The sequence below is a fragment of the Malaclemys terrapin genome, chromosome 4 (genome assembly GCF_027887155.1).
Source record: "Malaclemys terrapin pileata isolate rMalTer1 chromosome 4, rMalTer1.hap1, whole genome shotgun sequence".
Lineage (NCBI taxonomy): Eukaryota > Metazoa > Chordata > Testudines > Emydidae > Malaclemys > Malaclemys terrapin.
The window spans coordinates 133619516-133641013 of NC_071508.1; the positions used below are offsets into that span (position 1 = coordinate 133619516).

At 41.2% G+C, this 21498-nt stretch overlaps 1 protein-coding gene across 6 annotated transcripts in view; it reads left to right on the top strand.

Annotated features, from left to right (window-relative positions):
- Positions 1–21498, top strand: part of KLC1 (kinesin light chain 1) — a 126985-nt gene that overhangs the window by 60371 nt on the left and 45116 nt on the right. For 3 of the 6 annotated variants that reach the window (XM_054027448.1, XM_054027446.1, XM_054027449.1), the window contains exons 13-14: positions 13361–13522; positions 18664–18794. In XM_054027448.1, coding sequence (XP_053883423.1) covers positions 13361–13522; positions 18664–18794 — 293 coding nt within the window. Of the gene's footprint in view, positions 1–13360; positions 13523–17229; positions 17837–18663; positions 18795–21498 lie in introns of those variants that run through there. The other 3 variants (XM_054027447.1, XM_054027450.1, XM_054027451.1) reach the window with 2 other exon arrangements.

Genomic DNA, 21498 nt, shown 5'->3' on the forward strand with positions numbered 1-21498 from the left:
CGCATCCGGCCCCATGGATTTGTGCTCGTCCAGCTTTTCTAAATAGTCCTGAACCACTTCTTTCTCCATAGAGGGCTCGTCACTTCCTCCCCATGCTGTGCTGCCCAGTGCAGCAGTCTGGGAGCTGATCTTGTTCGTGAAGACAGAGGCAAAAAAAGCATTGAGTACATTAGCTTTTTCCACATCCTTTGTCACTAGGTTGCCTCCCTCATTCAGTAAGGGGCCCACACTTTCCTTGACTTTCTTCTTGTTGCTAACATACCTGAAGAAACCCTTCTTGTTACTCTTAACATCTCTTGCTAGCTGCAACTCCAAGTGTGATTTGGCCTTCCTGATTTCACTCCTGCATGCCTGAGCAATATTTTTATACTCCTCCCTGGTCATTTGTCCAATCTTCCACTTCTTGTAAGCTTCTTTTTTGTGTTTAAGATCAGCAAGGATTTCACTGTTAAGCCAGGCTGGTCGCCTGCCATATGTACTATTCTTTCTACACAGTGGGATGGTTTGTTCCTGCAACCTCAATAAGGATTCTTTAAATTATAGCCAGCTCTTCTGGACTCCTTTCCCCCTCATGTTATTTTCCCAGGGGATCCTGCCCATCAGTTCCCTGAGGGAGTCAAAGTCTGCTTTTCTGAAGTCCAGGGTCCGTATACTGCTGCTCTCCTTTCTTCCTTGTGTCAGGATCCTGAACTCGATCATCTCATGGTCCCAGCCTCCCAGGGTCCCATCCACTTTTGCTTCCTCTACTAATTCTTCCCGGTTTGTGAGCAGCAGGTCAAGAAGAGCTCTGCCCCTAGTTCCTCCAGCACTTGCACCAGGAAATTGTCCCCTACACTTTCCAAAAACTTCCAAAAAGTGACCAGGACAAGTCTGGTATCCCTATCTCATCAGAGTCCCCTCTTGTCCTCCTTGGAAGCTTCCAGTCAGTCCTTACTTACTGACTCAAGATGCAGGTCAAACACTTCACCCCAGTTTATGGATTTTGAGGTTCCAAGCAGAGAGAGAGTTGGTAGGTAAGATCCCATGGGAAGCAGGTCTAAAGGGGGGAAAAAACAGTTTGAGGGAGTTGTCAGTTTTTCAAAGAGACATTATTAAAGACACAAGAGCAAACTATCCCACTGCTTAGGAAAGATAGGAAGTATGGCAAGACACCACTGTGGCTTAACCAAGGGATCTTCAGTGATCTGAAACTCAAAAAAGAGTCCTACAAAAAGTGGAGACTAGGTCCGTTTACAAAGGATGGATATAAACAAACAACATAAGCATGTAGGGACGAAATTAAAAAGGTCAAGGCACAAAATGAGATTAAACTAGGTGAAGACAAAGGATAACAAGAAAACATTCTACAGATGCATTAGAAGGAAGAAAAAGATTAAAGACAGGGTAGGCCCATTACTCAATGAGGGGTGGAAGACAATAACAGAAAATGAGGAAATGACAGCAGTGCTAAATGACTTTTTGTTCCAATTTTCACCAAAAAAGTTAGCAGTGATTGGATGTCTAACGTAGTCAACACCAGTCAAAATGAGGTAGGATCTGAGGCTTTAATAGGGAAAGAACAAGTTAAAAATTACTTAAGTTAAATGTCTTCAAGTCAACAGGGCCTGATGAAATACATCTTAAAATACTCAAGGAGCTGACAGAGGAGATATCTGAGCCATTAGTGATTATCTTCAAAAACTCATAGAAGACTGGAGAGATTCCAGAGGACTGGAAGATGGCAAATAGAGTGCCAGTCTATAAAAAGAGGAATAAAGACAACCTGGGGAATTACAGACCAGTCAGCTTAACTTCATTACCTGGAAAGATAATGGAGCAAATAAGCAAGCAATTTGCAAACACCTAGAAGATGGTGATAAGTAATTGTCAATATGGATTTGTCAAGAACAAATCACGTCAAACTAACCTAATAGCTTTCTTTGATGGGGTAAAAAGCCTCGTGGATGGGGGGAAGCAGTAGATGTGGTATATCTTGACTTTAGTAAGGCTTTTGATACTGTCTCACATGGCCTTCTCATAAACAAACTAAGGAAATACAGCCTAGATGGAGCTACTATAAGGTGGATGCATAACTGGTTGGAAAACCATTCCCAGAGAGTAGTCATCAGTTGTTCACAGTCAAGTTGGAAGGGCATATTAAGTGGGTTCCTGCAGGGATGGATCTGAGTCTGTTCAATATCTTCATCAATGATTTAGGTAATGGCATAGAGAGTACACACACAGTTTGCGGATGATACCAAGGTGGGAGAGGTTGCAAGTGCTTTGGAAGATAGCATTAAAAGTCAAAATGATCTGGATGAATTGGATAAGTGTTCTGAAGTAAATAAGATGAAATTCAAGGAGAAATGCAAAGTACTCCAATTAGAAGGAGCAATTAATTGCACACATACAAAATGGGAAATGACTGCCTAGGAAGTAGTACTGCAAAAAGGGATGTAGGGGTTATAGTGGACACAAGCTAAATATGAGTCAACAGTGTAACACTGTAGCAAAAAAAGCAAAAATCATTCTGGGATGTATAAGCAGGAGTGTTGTAAGCAAGACACCAGAAGTAATTCTGCTGCTCTACTCTGCGCTGGATAAGGCCTCAGCTGGAGTATTGTGTCCAGTTCTGGGCGCCACGTTTCAGGAAGGATATGGACAAATTGGAGAAAGTCCAGAGGAGAGCAACAAAAATGATTAAAGGCTTAGAAAGCATGACCTCCGAGGAAAGATGGGAAAAAATGGCTTTGTTTAGTATGGGGAAAAAAGAAGACTGCAGAGGGATATGATAACAGTTTTCAAGTATATAAAAGGTAGAAAAATTTTTCTCATTAACCTCTGAGGTTAGGACAAGAAACAATGGACTTAAATTGCAGCAAGGGAGGTTTAGGTTGGACATTAGGAAAAACTTCCTAACTGTCAGGGTGGCTAAGCACTGGAACAAATTGTCTGGGGAGATTGTAGAATCTCCATCATTGCAGGTTTTTAAGAACTGGTTAGACAAACACCTGGCACGAATGGTCTAGTTACCATGTAGTCTTGCCTTGAGTTGCGGGGACTAGAGTAGAAGACAGATTTCAGTCCCTTCCAGTCTTACACTTCTGTGATTGGATGATTCTTGGGGCTACAAGACCTTGTTCCTCAAATACACAACAAGTTTTATTAAATAATAGAAAACCATCTACAAGAAATACTGTGGAAACAATAAGTTTCAGAGTGACTGGGAATGGCTGAGCCATTACAAACGTTGACTATCTCCCCTTGTAAGTACTCTCACACTTCTTATCACACTGTCTGTACTCGGCTAGCTTGATTATCACTTCAAAAGTTTTTTTTTTTTTTTTTCTCTTAATTAATTGGCCTCTCAGAGTTAGTAAGACAACTCCCACCTGTTTATGCTCTCTGTATGTGTGTGTATATATATCTCCTCATTATATGTTCCATTCTATATGCATCCGAAGAAGTGGGCTGTAGTCCACGAAAGCTTATGCTCTAATAAATTTGTTAGTCTCTAAGGTGCCACAAGTACTCCTGTTCTTCTTTTTGTGGAAACAATACCATCTTTGGTGTAACAGTCGTCATATTTCATCAACTCACTCTCCTCTTCATAGGGTACTGGATTACCTGTTGGAATGGAAGACGTTTCTGTGAATTGTATTAAGGTTCACCTAGCACCAATAACAGGCTTTCACACACCCATGGAGGGTTTCTCTCTTTGTTCACCCAACTACAGCAAGATTCCTGTGATGTTTGTCAAATATGTCCCCACAAATCAGGAACCTTGCTCCTAACTGGGACCTGAACCTAGTCCTTAATGACCTTATGAAGCATACGTTTGAACCTCTGGCTACATGTTTGTTGTAAGATTTATCTATGAAGACAGCCTGTCTGATAGTGATCTCTTCTCTTCTTCCCAAAGAGTAGGAGAATTGAGGGCTTTAATGTCAGTCTCTCCCCATTTACAGAGTTTTCCAGAGAGAAAGTGTCGCTATAGGCCCATCCAAGATTCTTACCTAAAGTGTCCTCAGAATTCTAAATTAATCAAACCAGTTATCTCCTGGTTTTCTTCCCAAAACAACATCAGATTAGTCAAGAAGCTATATTCCATACTCTATATGTAAGGAGCATGTTAACTTTCTGCCTAGACAGGACCAAACCATTTAGAAAAATCTCATTTCGGTCTATAATGGATACGAACAAGGGTTTGGTAATTTCGAAATGGAGGTTGTCAAAATGGATCTCTGGTTGTATTAAGACTGGTATGATAGAACTCATGTCCAACCCCCTTCAAGAGATTTAGCACATTCTGCAAGAGCACTTTCTACATCAATTGCATTACTTAAGGACGTAGACATATGTAGAGTTGTAAACTGGTCTTCTGTTTCATACTCCTTTTTTGATTGTTACGTCCTGGTGTTGCGGAAAGATCAGCTGCATTTGTGGGCAAGTTAGTTCTCTTCTGTATTGGACTCTGCACTGAACCTTCTGCCTCCTTAGGGGAATACTAATCTGGAGTCACCTGAAGTTGAGCACCCAGAGGGACACTATTTAAAGAAGGACAGGTTACGCTGCTTGTGTAGTAACTGGAGTTCTTGGAGATGTGTCCTTCTTTTGGTGTTCCAATACCTGCCTTCTTCCCCTCTGCTTTGGAGTCATCCTTATGGAACTTCGTGGTGGTGAAGGAGTTGAGGGCAGTTTGCCTATGCAGCCCATATAGCCTCTTATTGGAGGATGAGGATGTGTGGGGTGCATGGGCGGGCTGAATGGGCACCTCTACCAAAAATCTATTATCAAAGGCACAGGGTGCAAGTGCACTTGAAGTGGACCACTCACAGGGACACCCATCTCAAACAACTCCATTTACTGCACAAGATGAATAATCTCTCTGTATGTGTATTGTCTCCTGAGCAACAAAACTTTCACTTGGTGTTTAGTTCTGATTTGGTTAATATCACTTCATGTGATTACATGCATATTAGAAAAGTTATGACATAATTAACTAGGGTAAATGGCAATGAGTATAAGGAATTATAGGCATAACTGGCAGGTAGGCCTATAGTTGTTTGCCTAAGACTTAGTATTATAAACCACCATTATAATTTGGCCCGAATGGTTAAAGTCTGGCAGAATTTTTTTTCTATGCTTTCTCACTACATCAGGCTGCATTTTTTTTTAAATGTTTCAGCACAAAGTGTTCAGCTGTTTTTGAGAATATGGTTAGGTGAAAGTATTTTTTTTTTTTTAAACTATTGACAAAACAGAGTTCCAATCATTTCTTTGAAGAGCTCTAGAGCCCTTCAGGTTTTGGACCAGAATTTAACATTTGGTAGGGAGTTCCTTCTGGGATCAAAGAAATGCCTTTTGATGTCCCAGAGAAATCAACCCAGATATGGTTTAGTAATAAGCATCTGAAAATCACCCCTTGCACATGCTCAATAGAGCTTCTTAAAGGTTTGCAGCTGAAATCCCTGAATATTCCATTTGTATGGCGCATGCTCTAGTCCCATAGAGCTCCAAAATGTGCCAGCTGTATTCACACGTACAAAGTTTCAGATGTGGTGGTTGATACATTAACAGCACCTGTCACTGCCCTGTTGGTCTAGATGAAGGAACATGTTAAAGTAAAGGGGAAACAGAGTTGGCACAGCCACCATCTTATGCTAAAAGTAGAGATAGTTCCCCCCTCTCCTCCTAGGTTTGAGGCAGCAACACTTCTCCTTGGCTAGTGTGCTGAGGGTGCCCCCTCCTGTTTCAGTTTACTTTCACTGCTGAGGTAGATGTGCTGGACTCCAGGAAAAGATTATGCTTCAAGTCTTATCTCTTCCATGGACTAATGAAGTCTTGTGCAATTTGCATTTCTTATTGAGTAAGTCAAGCAGTAAAGTATAATTCTCCTCATCTTATATTTGGGTAAATGAGGTTGCACCTATTCTGTTCTGTCAGAACTGGAAATAGAACCTGGTACTGCATCTCTCTCGTGGCTCTTTAAGCCACATATATGCCTTCTGGGTTGTGGGCTGCCTCGGGGGCTCGTGCAGCCCCGGGAATAGGTTAAAGCTGCTTTGTGGCTGCTCTAATTTACAGCAGTCTGTTGGCTCACAGTCCAGAATTGCAGAGTGTTGCAGCCACTTCCCCTAACATTCCACCTCCTGCCCCAGCACACTCCTACACGGGGGTCTGCAAGTGTGGCAGCTTATGGCCATATATCATGGTTAAGGCTACATTTTAGTCACGGGTATTTTTAGTAAAATCATGGGCAGTAAACAAAAATTCATGGCCCGTGACCTGTCCATGACTTTTACTATATACCCCTAATTGAAACTTGGGCCGGGGGGATGCCCTGGGGGGGATGGTACAGGGCGCCGCTGGTGCTGGGGGGAGGGGGAGTTCGGCGTGCGGCCCGGGACCCCTGCTGGCGGAAGGAGAGGCGAGGCTCGCAGACTCCCTACCTGGCTCCATGTGTCCCTGCAGCTCGTATGGGGAGGGGCAGCCAGGGGGGCAGCGCACGCTGCCCACCACAAGTGCCGGCTCCACGGCTCCCATTGTCCAGGAACCACAGCCAATGGGAGCTTTGGGGGCGGCACTTGCAAGCAGTGTGTGGAGCCCCCTGGTCTCTCTGCCTAGGAGCTTTAGGGACATGCTGGTGGGAGCTGGGGAGCCGTCCTCCAGGTAAGCACTGCCTCGCACCCAAACCCTGCCCAGCCCTGAGCCCCCTCCCACACACTGAAACTGCTGCTGCTGGCTGCTGCAGAAGTCACATCATGGAAAGACACATTTTCTGTGATCTCCGTGACAGACACGCAGCCTTAATCATGGTCTTGAGCTGTGCTGGGAGAATTCACACTACTTTTTTAGAATAAATGTGCCAAAACTATTACACCTCTACCCCGATAGAACGCTGTCCTCGGGAGCCAAAAAATCTTACCGCGTAATAGGTGAAACCACGTTATATCGAACTTGCTTTGACCCCCCCCCCCCAGCGCTGCTTTACCACGTTATATCCGAATTCGTGTTATATCGGGTCGCGTTATATCGGGGTAGAGGTGTATGTTTTTCTGTGCTCTTTGTAACTACTAAAACCCCACTCCCCTCCAGAGACAGCAATAGTACCCAGGCTTTTGATTCCAGACTTCTGTGTGCTGTCTGAAAGAGTTGGGTAAGCCACTGGTGAAGTGTTATGTCCCCCTCTAGTGACTGATGGACATAGAGGATTACAGACTGCTAGTGCAGTAAGTTAGTTACACCTTTAGCTCAAGTAGTAGATGTCTGTGCCCTGGTCTACACTACGAGTTTAGGTCGACTTAAGCAGGGTTAAATCGAATTAAGCCTGGACATGTCCACACGACGAAGCCCTTTCTTTCGACTTAAAGGGCCCTTTAAACTGGTTTCTTTACTCCACCTCCGACAAGGGGATTAGCGCTAAAATCAGCCTTTGCGGGTCGGATTTGGGGTAGTGTGGATGGAATTCAACGTTATTGGCCTCCAGGAGCTATCCCACAGTACTTCATTGTGACCGCTCTGGACAGCACTCTCAACTCAGATGCACTGACCAGGAAAAGCCCCGCGAACTTCTGAATTTTATTTCCTGTTTGCCCACCGTGGAGAGCACAGGTGACCACACAGAGCTCATCGGCACAGGTAACCATGATGGAGTCCCAGGATCGCAAAAGAACTCCAGCATGGACAGAACGGGAGGCACGGGATCTGCTCGCCATATGGGGAGACGAATCAGTGCTAGCAGAACTCTGTAGCATTAAATGAAATGGCAAAATATTAGAAAAGGTCTCCAAGGCCATGAAGGACAGAGGCCATAACCGGGACGCACAGCAGTGCCGCGTGAAAATTAAGGCGCTAAGGCAAGCCTATCGCAAAGCCAGAGAGGCAAATGGAAGGTCTGGGGCAGAGCTGCAAACATGCTGCTTCTACGCGGAGCTGCATGCCATTCTAGGGGGTGCAGCCACCACTACCCCAACTGTGTGCTTTTACTCCGTCAATGGAGAAACACGCAACAGGGAAGTGGGTTCGGGGTACGCGGAAGATGATGATGATGATGATGACAATGAAGATAGCTCACAGCAAGGAAGCGGAGAAACCGGTTTCCCCAACAGCCAGGATATGTTTATCACCCTGGACCTGGAACCAGTAACCTCCTGACTCACCCAAGGCGTGCTCCCAGACCCTGAGGGCACACAAGGGACCTCTGGTGACTGTACCTTTGTAAATATTACACATGGTTTAAAAGCAAGTGTGTTTAATGATTAATTTGCCCTGGCAATCGTGGCCAGTACAGCTACTGGAAAAGTCTGTTAATGTCTGTGGGGATGGAGCGGAAATCCTCCAGGGACATCTCCAGAAAGCTCTCCTTCATGTACTCCCAAAGCCTTTGCAAAAGGTTTCTGGGGAGGGCTGCCTTATCCCTTCCGCCATGGTAGGACACTTTACCACGCCAGGCCAGTAGCACATAGTCTGGAATCATTCCATAACAAAGCATGGCAGCGTATGGTCCCGATGTTTGCTGGCATGCAGACAACATCCATTCCTTATCTCTCTTTGTTATCCTCAGGAGAGCGATATCATTCACGGTCACCTGGTTGAAATGGGGTGATTTTATTAAGGGGGCATTCAGAGGTGCCCGTTCCTGCTCGGCTGAACAGAAATGTTCCCTGCTGTTAGCCACGCGGTGGGTGTGGGGAGGGGTGAAGGGATCCATCCCAGAGAATTGGGTGTGTGTGTTGGAGGGGAGGGTATTTGGGTTTGTGCTGCATGTTAACCCGGAAACCCCAGCCCCTCTTTTTACATTGAAAACCCATTTTAAATGGCCAACACAACAGGTCCTTGGTATGGGAAATGAGGGCGCTACTGTTTGAAACCATTCCCACATGTTATGAGGGTTAAAAAAGCCAGAAGACTGTGGCTTACCATGGCTGTCTGCAAGCCAAATTCTGTTGCCTGGCACTGCGTGAGTGATCTCTCACACCAAACCGGCAGGCCCTCAATATAAGAGGAAAAATGCGACCTTGTAACGAAAGCACATGTGCTGTGTAATGTGAACAGCAAAATTTAACGTGAAAGAGTGTACCCATTGTTCTCTAAAATGTCTTTTTTAACCACCTCTCCCTTGTCCTCCACCAGCTGCAAATGTTTCTCCTTCGCAGAGGCTAGCAAAGATTAGAAGGAGAAAACAGCGGACTTGGGATGATATGTTCACGGAGCTCCAGATGTCCTCCCATGCTGAAAGAGCACAGCAGAATGCATGGAGGCAGTCAATGTCAGACTACAGAAACGCACAATATGAACGAGAGGAGAGGTGGCGGGCTGAATCGCGGGATGAATAGAGCAAGTGGCGGGCTGAAGATGATAGGTGGCGTCAGCTTGCAGACAGAAGGCAAGAGTCGATGCTCCGGCTGCTGGAGCATCAAACTGATATGCTCCAGCGTATGGTTGAGCTGCAGGAAAGGCAGCAGGAGCAGAGACCGCCGCTACAGCCCCTGTGTAACCAACAGCCCTCCTCTCCAAGTCCCATTGCCTCCTCACCCAGACGCCCAAGAACACGGTGGGGGAGCCACCGGCCACCCAGTCACTCCACCCCAGATGATTGCCCGAGCATCGGAAGGCTGGCCTTCAATAAGTGTTAAAGTTTTAAACTGCAGTGTGTCCTTTTCCTTCCCTCCTCCCCCACCCCTCTCGGGCTACCTTGGCAATGATCCCCCTAGTTGTGTGATGAATTAATAAAGAATGCATGAATGTGAAGTAACAATGACTTTATTGCCTCTGCAAGTGGTGCTCGAAGTGGGGAGGGAAAGGTGGGCTGGTTGGTTTACAGGGAAGTAGAGTGAACCGGGTCAGGGGGGCAGAGGGGTCATCAAGGAGAAACAAACAGAAGTTTCACACCGTAGCCTGGCCAGTCACAAAACTCGTTTTCAAAGCTTCTCTGATGCGCACTGCGCCCTGCTGTACTCTTCTAACCGCCCTGGTGTCTGGCTGCGCGTAATCAGCAGCCAGGCAATTTGCCTCAACCTCCCACCCCGCCATAAATGTCTCCCCCTTACTCTCACAGATATTGTGGAGCGCACAACAAGCAGCAATAACAATGGGGCTATTCTTTTCGCTGAGGTCTGAGCGAGTCAGTAAGCTGCGCCAGCGCGCTTTTAAACGTCCAAATGCACATTCCACCACCATTCGGCACTTGCTCAGCCTGTAGTTGAACACGTCCTGACTCCTGTCCAGGCTGCCTGTGTACGGCTTCATGGGCCATGGCATTAAGGGGTAGGCTGGGTCCCCAAGGATCATGGTAGGCATTTCAACGGTTATTTTCCCCAACGGTTTCCCCAAATATTCCCCAATGGTCACTTTCTGGTCTGGGAAGAAAGTCCCTTCCTCCAGCTTTCGAAACAGACCAGAGTGCCTGAAGACGCGAGCATCATGTACTTTTCCCGGCCATCCCACGTTGATGTTGGTGAAACGTCCCTTGTGATCCACCAGGGCTTGCAGCAGCATTGAAAAGTACCCCTTGTGGTTTATGTACTCAGTGGCTTGGTGCTCCGGTGCCAAGATAGGGATGTGGGTTCCGTCTATCGCCCCACCACAGTTTGGGAATTCCATTGCAGCAAAGCCATCCACTGTGGCCTGCACGTTTCCCAGAGTCACTACCCTTGATATCAGCAGGTCTTTGATTGCCCTGGCAACTTGGATCACAGCAGTCCCCTCAGTAGATTTGCCCACTCCAAATTGATTCCTGACTGACCGGTAGCTGTCCGGCGTTGCAAGGTTCCACAGGGCTATCGCCACTCGCTTCTCAACTGTGAGGGCTGCTCTCATCCTGGTATTCTGGCGCTTCAGGGCAGAGGAAAGCAAGTCACAAAGTTCCCTGAAAGTGCCCTTACGCATGCAAAAGTTTCTCAGCCACTGGGAATCATCCCAGACCTGCAACACGATGCGGTCCCACCAGTCTGCTTGTTTCCCGAGCCCAGAATCGGCCTTCCATGGCATGAACCTGCCCCAGTAACACCATGATTTGCACATTGCTGTGGCCCGTACCTTGTGTGAGGGCTGTGTCCATGTCAATTTCCTCCTCGGCTGGTCCTGGTTTTGCTTTGGCATGTCCTGGTTCTGCATATACTCCAAGACAATGCGCGTGGTGTTCATAGTGCTCATAATTGCCGTGGTGATCTGAGCGGGCTCCATGATCCCAGTGCTATGGCATCTGGTCTGAAAAAAGGCGCGAAACTGACGGAGGGAGGGAGGGGCGACTGACGACACGGCGTACAGGGAATTAAAATCAACAAAGGTGGCTGTGCATCAGGGAGAAACACAAACAACTGGGGGGGGCCATTCTGTGTGACAAAGATTGAACTCAAAACCCTGGGTTTAGCAGGCCGTTCACGGAGTGAGGGGGAAGCAAATGAATACATCTATTTTTTACATCTTAAGCTGGCAGCAGACGGTGCAGCATGACTGATAGCCCTCGGCATCTTCTGGGTGCTTGGCAGAAGATACTGTACTACGACTGCTAGCCATCATCGTCAAGACGGTTCAATCGGACTGCCAGCAGGATTGAGTCTCCAGGAGACAAAGCATGTCTGCTCAGGTGCCGATGATTGAACTGAAGTACGATGACGACGGATACCAGTCGTAATACACCATCTACTGCCAAAAGGCAAGGGGCTGTTGCTGTGTAGCAATGCAGCCCTACATCTGCCAGCACCCAGATAGCCGATGAAGGCTACCAGTCATGCTGCACCGTCTACTGCCAAAAGGCAATTAGCTGCTGCTGTGTAGCAATGCAGTACCACGTCTGCCGGCACCCAGATGACAGGGTGATGGTGAGCTGAGCTGAGCGGGCTCCATGCTTGCCGTGGTATGTTGTCTGCACAGGTAACCCAGGTAAAAAGGCGCAAATCGATTGTCTGCCGTTGCTCTGGGGGAGGGGCCTGACGGCATGTACCCAGAACCCCCCGCAACACTGTTTTGCATCATCAGGCATTGGGATCTCAACACAGAATTCCAATGGGTGGCGGAGACTGCGGGAACTGTGGGATAGCTACCCATAGTGCAAGGCTCCGGAAGTCGATGCTAGCCTCGGTACTGTGGACGCAGTCCGCCGGCTTCATGCACTTAGAGCATTTTATGTGAGGACACACACAATCGACTGTATAAAACCGATATCTATAAAACTGGCTTCTATAAATTCGACCTAATTTCGTAGTGTAGACATACCTTGTGTAATTTATTTAAAGGTCTTGGGTTTCAATCCTGTTAGTGTCCCATACAGGGCATCATTATGGTTCCACTTGATGGAATTTCTGTTTCTTCAGTTTACTTTTCTAAAAAACTAGGCATTTGCGTACAAAAAGCTACTTTTAAAATGTCAGTTAAAACGTGCAAGTACTCAAAATTAAGAAATGTCCAAATTAATGTTTTCTGTGTGACTTAGCCTCCTTGTGTTTGTATATTATGATAATCTTTATGTGATTATATACTATTTGACCCATGCTTCATTCACTGCCCAAGGTGGACAGTGAATGATGCAAAAAGTTGCAAGAAGAGAAGGGATGTTCTCTTGTGACAAATGTACTGAGCTGGGTTCTGTTTCTGGCTGAGCAACAAACATCACTTTGTACTTTTAGCACTTCCTGACATGATTTGTTGTCTTAGCAACTTTAATATTTTTAGTGTAGTTTTTTGTATCTAACATACTTTATATTTCTTTGAGTAATCCTTTTAGAAATTCAGAACATGCACCTGATGCATCCTTTATCAGGAAACTCTATATTGCACTGGCAAAAGATTGGAATCAATAAAGTCCCTCTCTTCCATCTCTACTTTGATCCTATTCTATGGTTATAATTAAATTTTCATAATAAAATTCATTACTTGTAAAATTTCAGCACATGAGAACACTTTTTAATAGAAAGCTTATACCACAGTCGGTTGGGTTTTTTAAATGAAACTTTGTTTAGGACTTTTTTAAAGATGAACTCCATATTCTTTACAAAGATAAATAAACATTACTAACCCCATTTAACATCTGGGGAAACCAAGGAAAAAAGAGCATGTGTTTCCATGTTAGTGATCTAACAGGCACCTTAATACCAAGCAGATATGTGAAATGCTTGAGGTAAGTCACTGACAATCAGGAGAAGAACCCCAAGTCTCCTAACTCCCAGGCCTGTGCTGAGTCCAACTGCTTTGCTTTATGTTGCATTGATATTTGTACTAGATCAGTTATAAGTATTGAAAATTGTATTAAGTTCCGAGTGAGTTAAATGTATCACTGATTTTTTCGTTAATCTGGTTACCATGCATATTTGATACTATACATTATTAAAACCTATATTGAGTAAGTAAGACACTTTTTCCCCCTTTGCCTGCCTCACAGGGTCTTGACAATGTTCACAAACAGAGAGTTGCTGAAGTGCTAAATGACCCCGAGAGCATAGAAAAAAGGCGAAGCCGAGAAAGCCTCAATGTAGATGTGGTAAAGTACGAAAGTGGCCCTGATGGAGGCGAGGAAGTGAGTATGAGCGTAGAATGGAATGGGGTAAGTACAGTACACAGTTGAAGAAAATAGTCTAGAAAATTTACCACTATAACAGGAACTTCTTTGTCCAGTTGTCATTCCATTGTGTTTTCAAAGTAGTTTTCCTACTTCATCTACTTTACAGTTCATAATTCTGCAGAATTAAGAATTAAAGAATAAGATCTTGTATTTAGTAAATTCTTTACATTTTGCTACTCTTTTAAATTGTCCACAATTTTTTTGTTGTGAAAAGTAAAATTTCTGTAGGAATTTCAAGCAGCTGGGCTTAACTATGAGCATCTGAATGCTGATTGAGTGTCCTGGTGTTTGTTGGGTGCATAATCCCTAGTCTGTGGTTTCCTCAGTAAACGGGCAATTAATTTACTTCTGCTTATTTGCTCTCTTTATATCATCCTTGCCTGTAGGTTAAATGTGTCCAGCAGGTGCCACTATGGAATTAGGAATATTAAAACATCAGTGGTTTTTAAAGTAAATAAAAATAATCAGTTTAAGACTTAAAAACAACCCAGTCACCCCTCTCCCAACCTTGTCAGAGAGAATGATCTGTAACTTTGTTTCCAGTCATGGAAGAAGGGTGATCCATAATCTGCTTTTGTATGTGCTGTCATGCTGGTTCATGGCAACTTGACAGCAAAGATACATTTTTTAAATGAAATGTATATCTCCACTTCCCATGCACTCCTTTAGAATTTATGATTGAAGTGAGGCCTTATTCTATCTTGTGATGTCTTGTTCCACTACCTAACATAATACCTGTGTCATGAGTTAGAACAACAAAAACTTTTAAAAATAGATCTGTTTGTAATGTGTGATTAACTGTGCATTTTCTACCCTTTGTTATGTCTTTCATGCTTTTAGGTATACTGTTTACTTAATTTTGTTTGCTCCGGTTACTGACTTTCTTATTGTGTATTCTGTTGCTGCCAAGGGGATGTACTTAGTGCAGGCAGGCAAACTGTTAATTCACTATAAACTATAGTTCTGCTAAAAGCACTGATACATTTTGCCAAATTGCTGTAGTGATAGGTTTGTCTGGCTACTTTTACTTTTGCTTTCGGGTGTTTATCCTATTTTATAAACTAGAATGCTTCTAAAGTTCATTTCTCTTACCACAGTTTTCCAGTCACTTGTAAGAAGCTTTAGGATCCTAAAGCCAACTTCGTAAAAACTTACACTTGCTGAGTTTGCACGGAGAATGTTCTCTCCATCTTTGGTTGCTTTTGTCATTTATCAAATGGCATTTTGTTGGCATTGGTATTCTCTGTGCCAAGACAATCAATCAGCATCTGTTGTGAATAATTAATGTTGCATCATTAGTGTCCCCAAAATAAGTTTGGTAACTCCTTTTATCTTAATTTTGTCCACTCAGCATTAGAACTGTGTACTGTACTCCTCCCTTAATTTCTGCCGTACTTTGCATGCCTTTGTGTGTTCTAAGTGAATAAAACCTTTTTCTACTGTTTGCTTTTAATTAAAACAAGCATGCAGGTTTTGGAATGATAAAGAACTTTCTGGAAAGATACAAAATGGTATTTCTAGGTCAATATTTGAATGAAACCTAACTGATAAAAATCTGTTGACCTAAAAAAATTAATTTGCCTTTAGGGACCAGAATTAAGGAAGTGTTGATTTTTACAAAGTCTGGGAATTGCACCATTCATTTAAAAAATGTGGCATCACTTTTTCTGATATACGTGGAACTATTCACAGTCCACATTTTCTTCCTCACTTGAGAGAGTTTGTTCAAACACAAATGAAACTGGAAACTTCCCAGCATTGTTTTCTACCTTATTTTAATGCTGTTCTTTTCTGTACCTGTAGGATGTGGTGTTATCTTTCCCTTATCTCTTCTCTCCACACAGATATTCTGCTTCTCAGACAGGAAGTACTATTGAATTTCTATCATAGGCAATTTAATTTGTTTACAGAGACCAAAGAAAATGCCTGTTTTGGTTTAAAAAAAACAAAAACAAAAAAAAAAAAACCACCACTTTCTGGATGTGCATCTGTACTCTTGAGTTGGCTCAAGAACTTGGCTGTCAGACAAAACAGTGTTAGGGTTAGGGATAGCGCAATTTATAGAGTAGTTGAAATTATTTTTAAATTTGAGAAATTTTCTGCGGTTTTTGACCAGCAGTGCACAGGAGTACTAATTTTGTGAGGGTATACACAATAAGAGGATACTGCAATTAAAGTAACTTCCCACATGTAGTATAGCTTAGACAAGAACTGTACACTTTGGGGTAGTGTCCTAGAGGAACTGACAAGTCTGTTTTTAACAAATCTATAGCTAAATACTAAGACACACATTGTTTAGTAAAATTGATGTAATGTATATTGTATACGAACACTTTTAAAACTTGCAAATATTTATGGAACAATACACTGTTCTCGTAACTTTTTATCAGTTTTAAAATTTTACAATTTGAAATTGTTAGAGAATTGCTTTCATAAACATTTTAAAAATGTTTTTATACTGACTTTTCCAGATAAACCTGAGCTTTTGCCCCATGTCTGTCTCAAAAACTCAAGGATATTTTTTATATAGTGGGTATAAAGCTGAAATGCCAGCTAACTTGAGAACTGTTGATGTGAACATACCTATTTTAAGATACAAGGAATAATTTGACTTTTTATTCATGGAATCATGTATCTAAAATAGAGTTCAGATTCAAAGCTGCTGAATTTCCATAAGCACTTCTTGAATCATTCTATCTGAAAGGTCTTTATGTAATTCTAAACAAAATATAAAATCTAATTTGATAATAGACCTCTGTCATCAGGTGAAGATTTGATTGCAACTCCCAGTTAGTTTTCAATTACTGGTAGTAGGGCATCTTGTTGTAAAATATTTTTTATTAGTATTCACTCTACTTCCTACGGAGAGATGCCATCATCACTAAACAAAAATCTTAATTGATATCCTTGTCCATTTCCCAGAGTTGAGAATGGAAAGCCTAAGAATTCTACCTACAGAAGTGACGAGGTAGTTGTTCTTTCAGTTCAACATAGAGGTCCATTCGGCAGGGCAGTGTGTGGAAACTTGCGTTACAGTATTTTCCTTATGAATTTTAATTTTTAAAAATATATGCATGATAACACATCAATAGTTCCATGGATTCTTATTACCTCAAAGAAGTAGATGGAATTTTGTTTGGAGGGGTAAGAGAAACCCTTTTCGTTTTTAGTGTTGTGGAGAAAAAAATTCTTGACAGAAGTTAAAGCTTAAATGAATGCACCTTGTTCTGTTCATTTCTTTTAGATCTTGTATTACATTTTTCCTTTTTATTTTGGTTTTTGTATTCTTTTCAATTGGAAAAAAAATCATTCTTTCCTTTGCATATATTACACATGATTTTATAATATAAAAGCAATTTCTGGTTTTTAAAAATCTGCTTTTTTCTTATTTACTTTAATTAATTAATTACTTGTTAATTTAATAAAAGACTGGATCTCTTTTGGTAATTTTTGTATGATACATGTTAATGAAATAGGTTAAAGTATTTAAACAAACAACTATCTTTTGGGTAATTACAAGGATCTGTGAATGGCAGCACTTAGAGGTGCAATCCCAAATCTTTAATTTAAAAAAAGACCTCCAGCATATGACCTAGAAATACCGTAAACATAACTGTTCAAAATTGAAAACTGTTGAACTTTTCCCAACAGTTTCATTCAGTTTTTCTCTCTCCATTTCTGTCTGACAGGCCTAGATGCCTTTTGTGATTCTTATACTGTCTCCTGCATGACGGGCGTGCACCATCTTCAAGCTTTAACTTCTCTCTTCAGTACTGACTGCTGTGTTTTAGCAAATCCCTTACGATTTTTGTCAGAGCTACACTTCCTTGTAAACTGGCCATTCCTTCAGTGCTAGTGTCTTTTATTCGGTTTCCTATTTCTGTACATGTGTAGCTTTGCTAGATATGTATCTAGTCATACAAAATGTGTTATTACAACCATTTGCTGTGTAATACTTAAGTAAAAAGTAAGAATGAACTTTATAAGTAGCTGTTCACTATGAAAAAGGTAGTTAAAAGTATCACACAAGGTATTATTAAAATAGCATGATGGTGACCTTTACAGAATAAAACGTAAAAGTAAGGCATGTGCTCCAAGTGCTTTAAAATGTATTTAGAGACCTATAATGTGGTTAACATCAATATGGAACTCTGGATGTCTTCACTTATGATTATTCTAAAGTAGCATTGCTGTTTAGTCTTTGTGTGAAATTTTGGCAATTATGCTTTTCTCTACTAATCTTGGTGTTCAGTGATTTGTGTATTTGTCTTTCTCTAATAAACTCACTCCAACTGATGTCTGTCTCTGTCTGCTTAGTAGTACTTCCTCCTTTTACAGTCCTTCCTTTCAAACAGTAGCCATGTAGGATTTCTAGAAGTAGCAAGTGGTTACTTATCTTACTAAACTGTTGGTTTTTAAGAGAAAACAATAATTCTTCAGCATGCAAATTTGATATCTGTACTTAAGAGTTAGAAACTTGTGGCATAAAATGTGAATGTAATGTGTGGAAAGCTGTCATTTCATCTTTTTATATTTTTCTGAAACATGGTGAAAGTAAAACTGAAATATAAGAATTTAAATATATATAATTTTCTGATCATAAATGGTTCCTAAGTTTTTAATAAACTCAACTTATAGAATTCACTAAATATGTTTAGTGCACATGGCCTAGATAGTTGAACAAAATAGTTTGTTCGTTCAGACCTCGATAGAATGCTTTTGCTTGAATACTGTACTCTCACCTTTCCCATGTGACTGCATCAACGTAAACATGAAATGTTATGGTGGTGGTGACGAAGGTGTTGGTATGCATTTGTGAATCATGTATGCTTTGAAATTATTTTTAACTGTTATAAATCATAGTTAACCATAAATTGAACAGATTTTCATATTTCTGAAATCCTTTTGATAAGTAGGCACTGATAAGTCTGAATGCTGACAGTAATCTTCTTGATAAAATAAAATTTATATGGCATTTTAAAATATTTATATAATTTGGCACTATTACCTAATAGTAATAGAACATAAGTATTTTGACTATACTTGTTGTTGTTGTTGTTAATTCAGCTGTAGGGAAGGGGCAAAAGCTGTTGCAGTTTCACATTTGTTCAAATTTTTTTCAGGATGGCACTGGATCTTTAAAACGCAGTGGTTCCTTTAGCAAGCTCCGTGCTTCAATTAGACGCAGCAGTGAGAAGCTGGTTAGAAAGCTGAAGGGAGGAAGTTCACGAGACAGTGAACCAAAGAACCCTGGGTAATTATTTATTCTTAGATGAGCTGGTGTGCTCCCAGTTTGTGCCCATTTTGTAGCCTAGCACTGATCAAGGTAGCCTTTCCTCTTGTGGTTATTTTCTATCTTTACTGCATGTAGAATTATAGTTCATAAAGGTCTTAAACATATTGTATTCCTTACTGAAAAGTGATACAGGGAATAATTTAACTCTATGCGGACAGTTCCCTAATATTAACAGTGGAAAAATTAATTTGTTTTTAGTATTTATTGCTCAGTTGTTGTTTGTTGTTGTTTAACAGAACTTGCAACTTCTTAAAGGGGGATGCTTAGCATGATGGCAGCTCTAAGAAAAAGCTTTATTTAAAACATGTTTATATAGTCAGAGTATTATTGGTGCACTTTATTAAATTGCTAAATTTCTCTTTTCCCAGAGAGCAAATTAAGTTGCCCATACTTTATTCTTAAGTACTGTATTGGGAAAAGGTGTGTGGGGGCAAGGGTTGTTTGGTTTTGGGTTTTTTGTTTTTTATTTTTTGCTTTAGTAGAACTCACGACTAGCATAGCATTATGAATATTTAATTAATTAAAAATAAACTTCAGTGTTAACACAATTTGACATCAAACTTTTTAAATCTAAGAATCTGGTTCTATATAAACAGAATGCGTTTCACATATTGTATGTATAAATTTTTTACTAACATTTAAACTTGCTCTTTATCAAGGGTATAGAAGTGGAAAGCTACTGTTACAGAAAGCGAACAAAATGTTACCTCTCAATCCTTAGTGTTGAGGGAAAAGGTTTACTGGAAGTCAGCATAAACAATCATTTTTAGTCATGCTTCACTTAGAAACTAAGGCCTGGTGTACACTAAAAAGTTAGGTCAACTCAGCTGTGTGGCTCAAGGATGAGAAAAATTCACAGCTCTGAGCAGCATGGTTAAGCTGACCTAAATCCTGATGTAAACTGCGCTAGGTCGATGGAAGAATTTTTCTATCAACCCTAATACTGCCTCTTGAGGAATGGGTCACCTATGCTATGGGAGAACCCCTCCTGTCAGCTGAAGCCTGAGGTAGTATCTACATTGATATGCGACAGTGGCGCAGTTGCGGCTTTTCAAGTGTAAACAAGCCCTAAGAAGGGTTAACTACTGAAATCTCCAAATTTCAAAGGGCAGAAACTAGTGTCGAAAAAACTCTTAACTATTAAATTATATGTACTGTAAATTCAGTGAATCAAGAATTTTACCACCTGCTATTATCTATGTTATGTATTAAATTCTCACACCCTGAAGTCAGTGGCAAAACTTCCACTGAATTGAAGGGGCATGGGGGCACTGTGTATTTTCATGGCTTTAAGTGTATTTATAATTCCTGCTGATGTACAAAACGCTATGCTGTTCTGTTTACCTGTCGCACTATGCAAACTGAAACATTCATCACAGAATTAAGCATAAGTATTACCTTTTTCCTTAATAGCCCTCCAGTTCTAGCAGCACATCAGGTTTAGCCTTGAATACTTTTTTCACTTTGGAAAACAAACCAATTTGGTTTCCAGATACAACTGTTAGAACAGCATTGCTTGATTGAGCTTCTTTTTAAAAATTCTAAATAAGAGAATTTGGGTTGTCTTCATTTGCTGGAATAACAAATATTTATGTAGTAATTTAAATTTCTGTGTGATGTCTGGGACAGGGACATGGGGGGCATATCATAAACTGGTGTAAATTGTCATAGCTCCATTGGAGATCTGTCGCACTCTTTATCTGCTTGTAAAGCTTCATGCACACCCATGATACTATATAAATAATTTCTATTGCTATTTGTCATTTTTTGATTACTTACCTCACTGTAAGCTGTCAATGAAAGGGTGTTTTTTCAATTAAGGTAGAATGGGAGACTGAAATTTAAAAAAACAAACCCACACACAATGGTATAATGGAAGAAATACAAAACTGCAAGATAGTTTAGCAAAACAGTGCAAATGCAAGCCCAGAATGAGTCTTATTCTTCCAACATCCATAGTTTAAAAAAATTATAAATGTTTCTATCACTTGCATACAATTCTTTATCAACTCCCTATATTGCTCAGGTTTACCATTGTTTTTATAAACTATAATTTATACCTAATAACTATTTACTTTACCCCCAATATTTTTGGAAGGTTTAAAAGTTTTTTCAACATTTTATAGAACCAGGTTGCTATTCCTGGTCTCCTGCAGTTGTTAATAGGGAAATATATGGACAACTTGTTTTTTATAAATTCTAAATAATAGCTAAAGGGGGTTTTTCTACCATATTTTGAATATTCACATTTAATTTATTTGGCATTGCAATCTGCTGTAAACATCCTCTGTATATATGCTGCATGTAAGTAAAAGTAATCTATCCACATCAATATGAACCATATTTTTGACCCTATGCCACCTAAATGTGTTTGGTATTTATACTAATGATAAAGATAGTGTAGAACAGATGCTAAAGTGCCAACATCATTTTTGGTTTCCAGTGTTCATAAAGTGTCCTGTGTTTTTTGAAAAACTGTCTGATATTTGAAGGTAAAATTCTTCATTAGCTTATCTGTTATGTACATATTCCACAAATAGTTCTGATTTCAAAATCTTTCATTGCTGGTGATCATGTAGTGCCAGAAAAAAAGTTTCATTTTGAGGTCCTAGAATGAGTTTGCAGTACTGGCAAGGTTTGTTTGTTTGTTTGTTTTAATTAA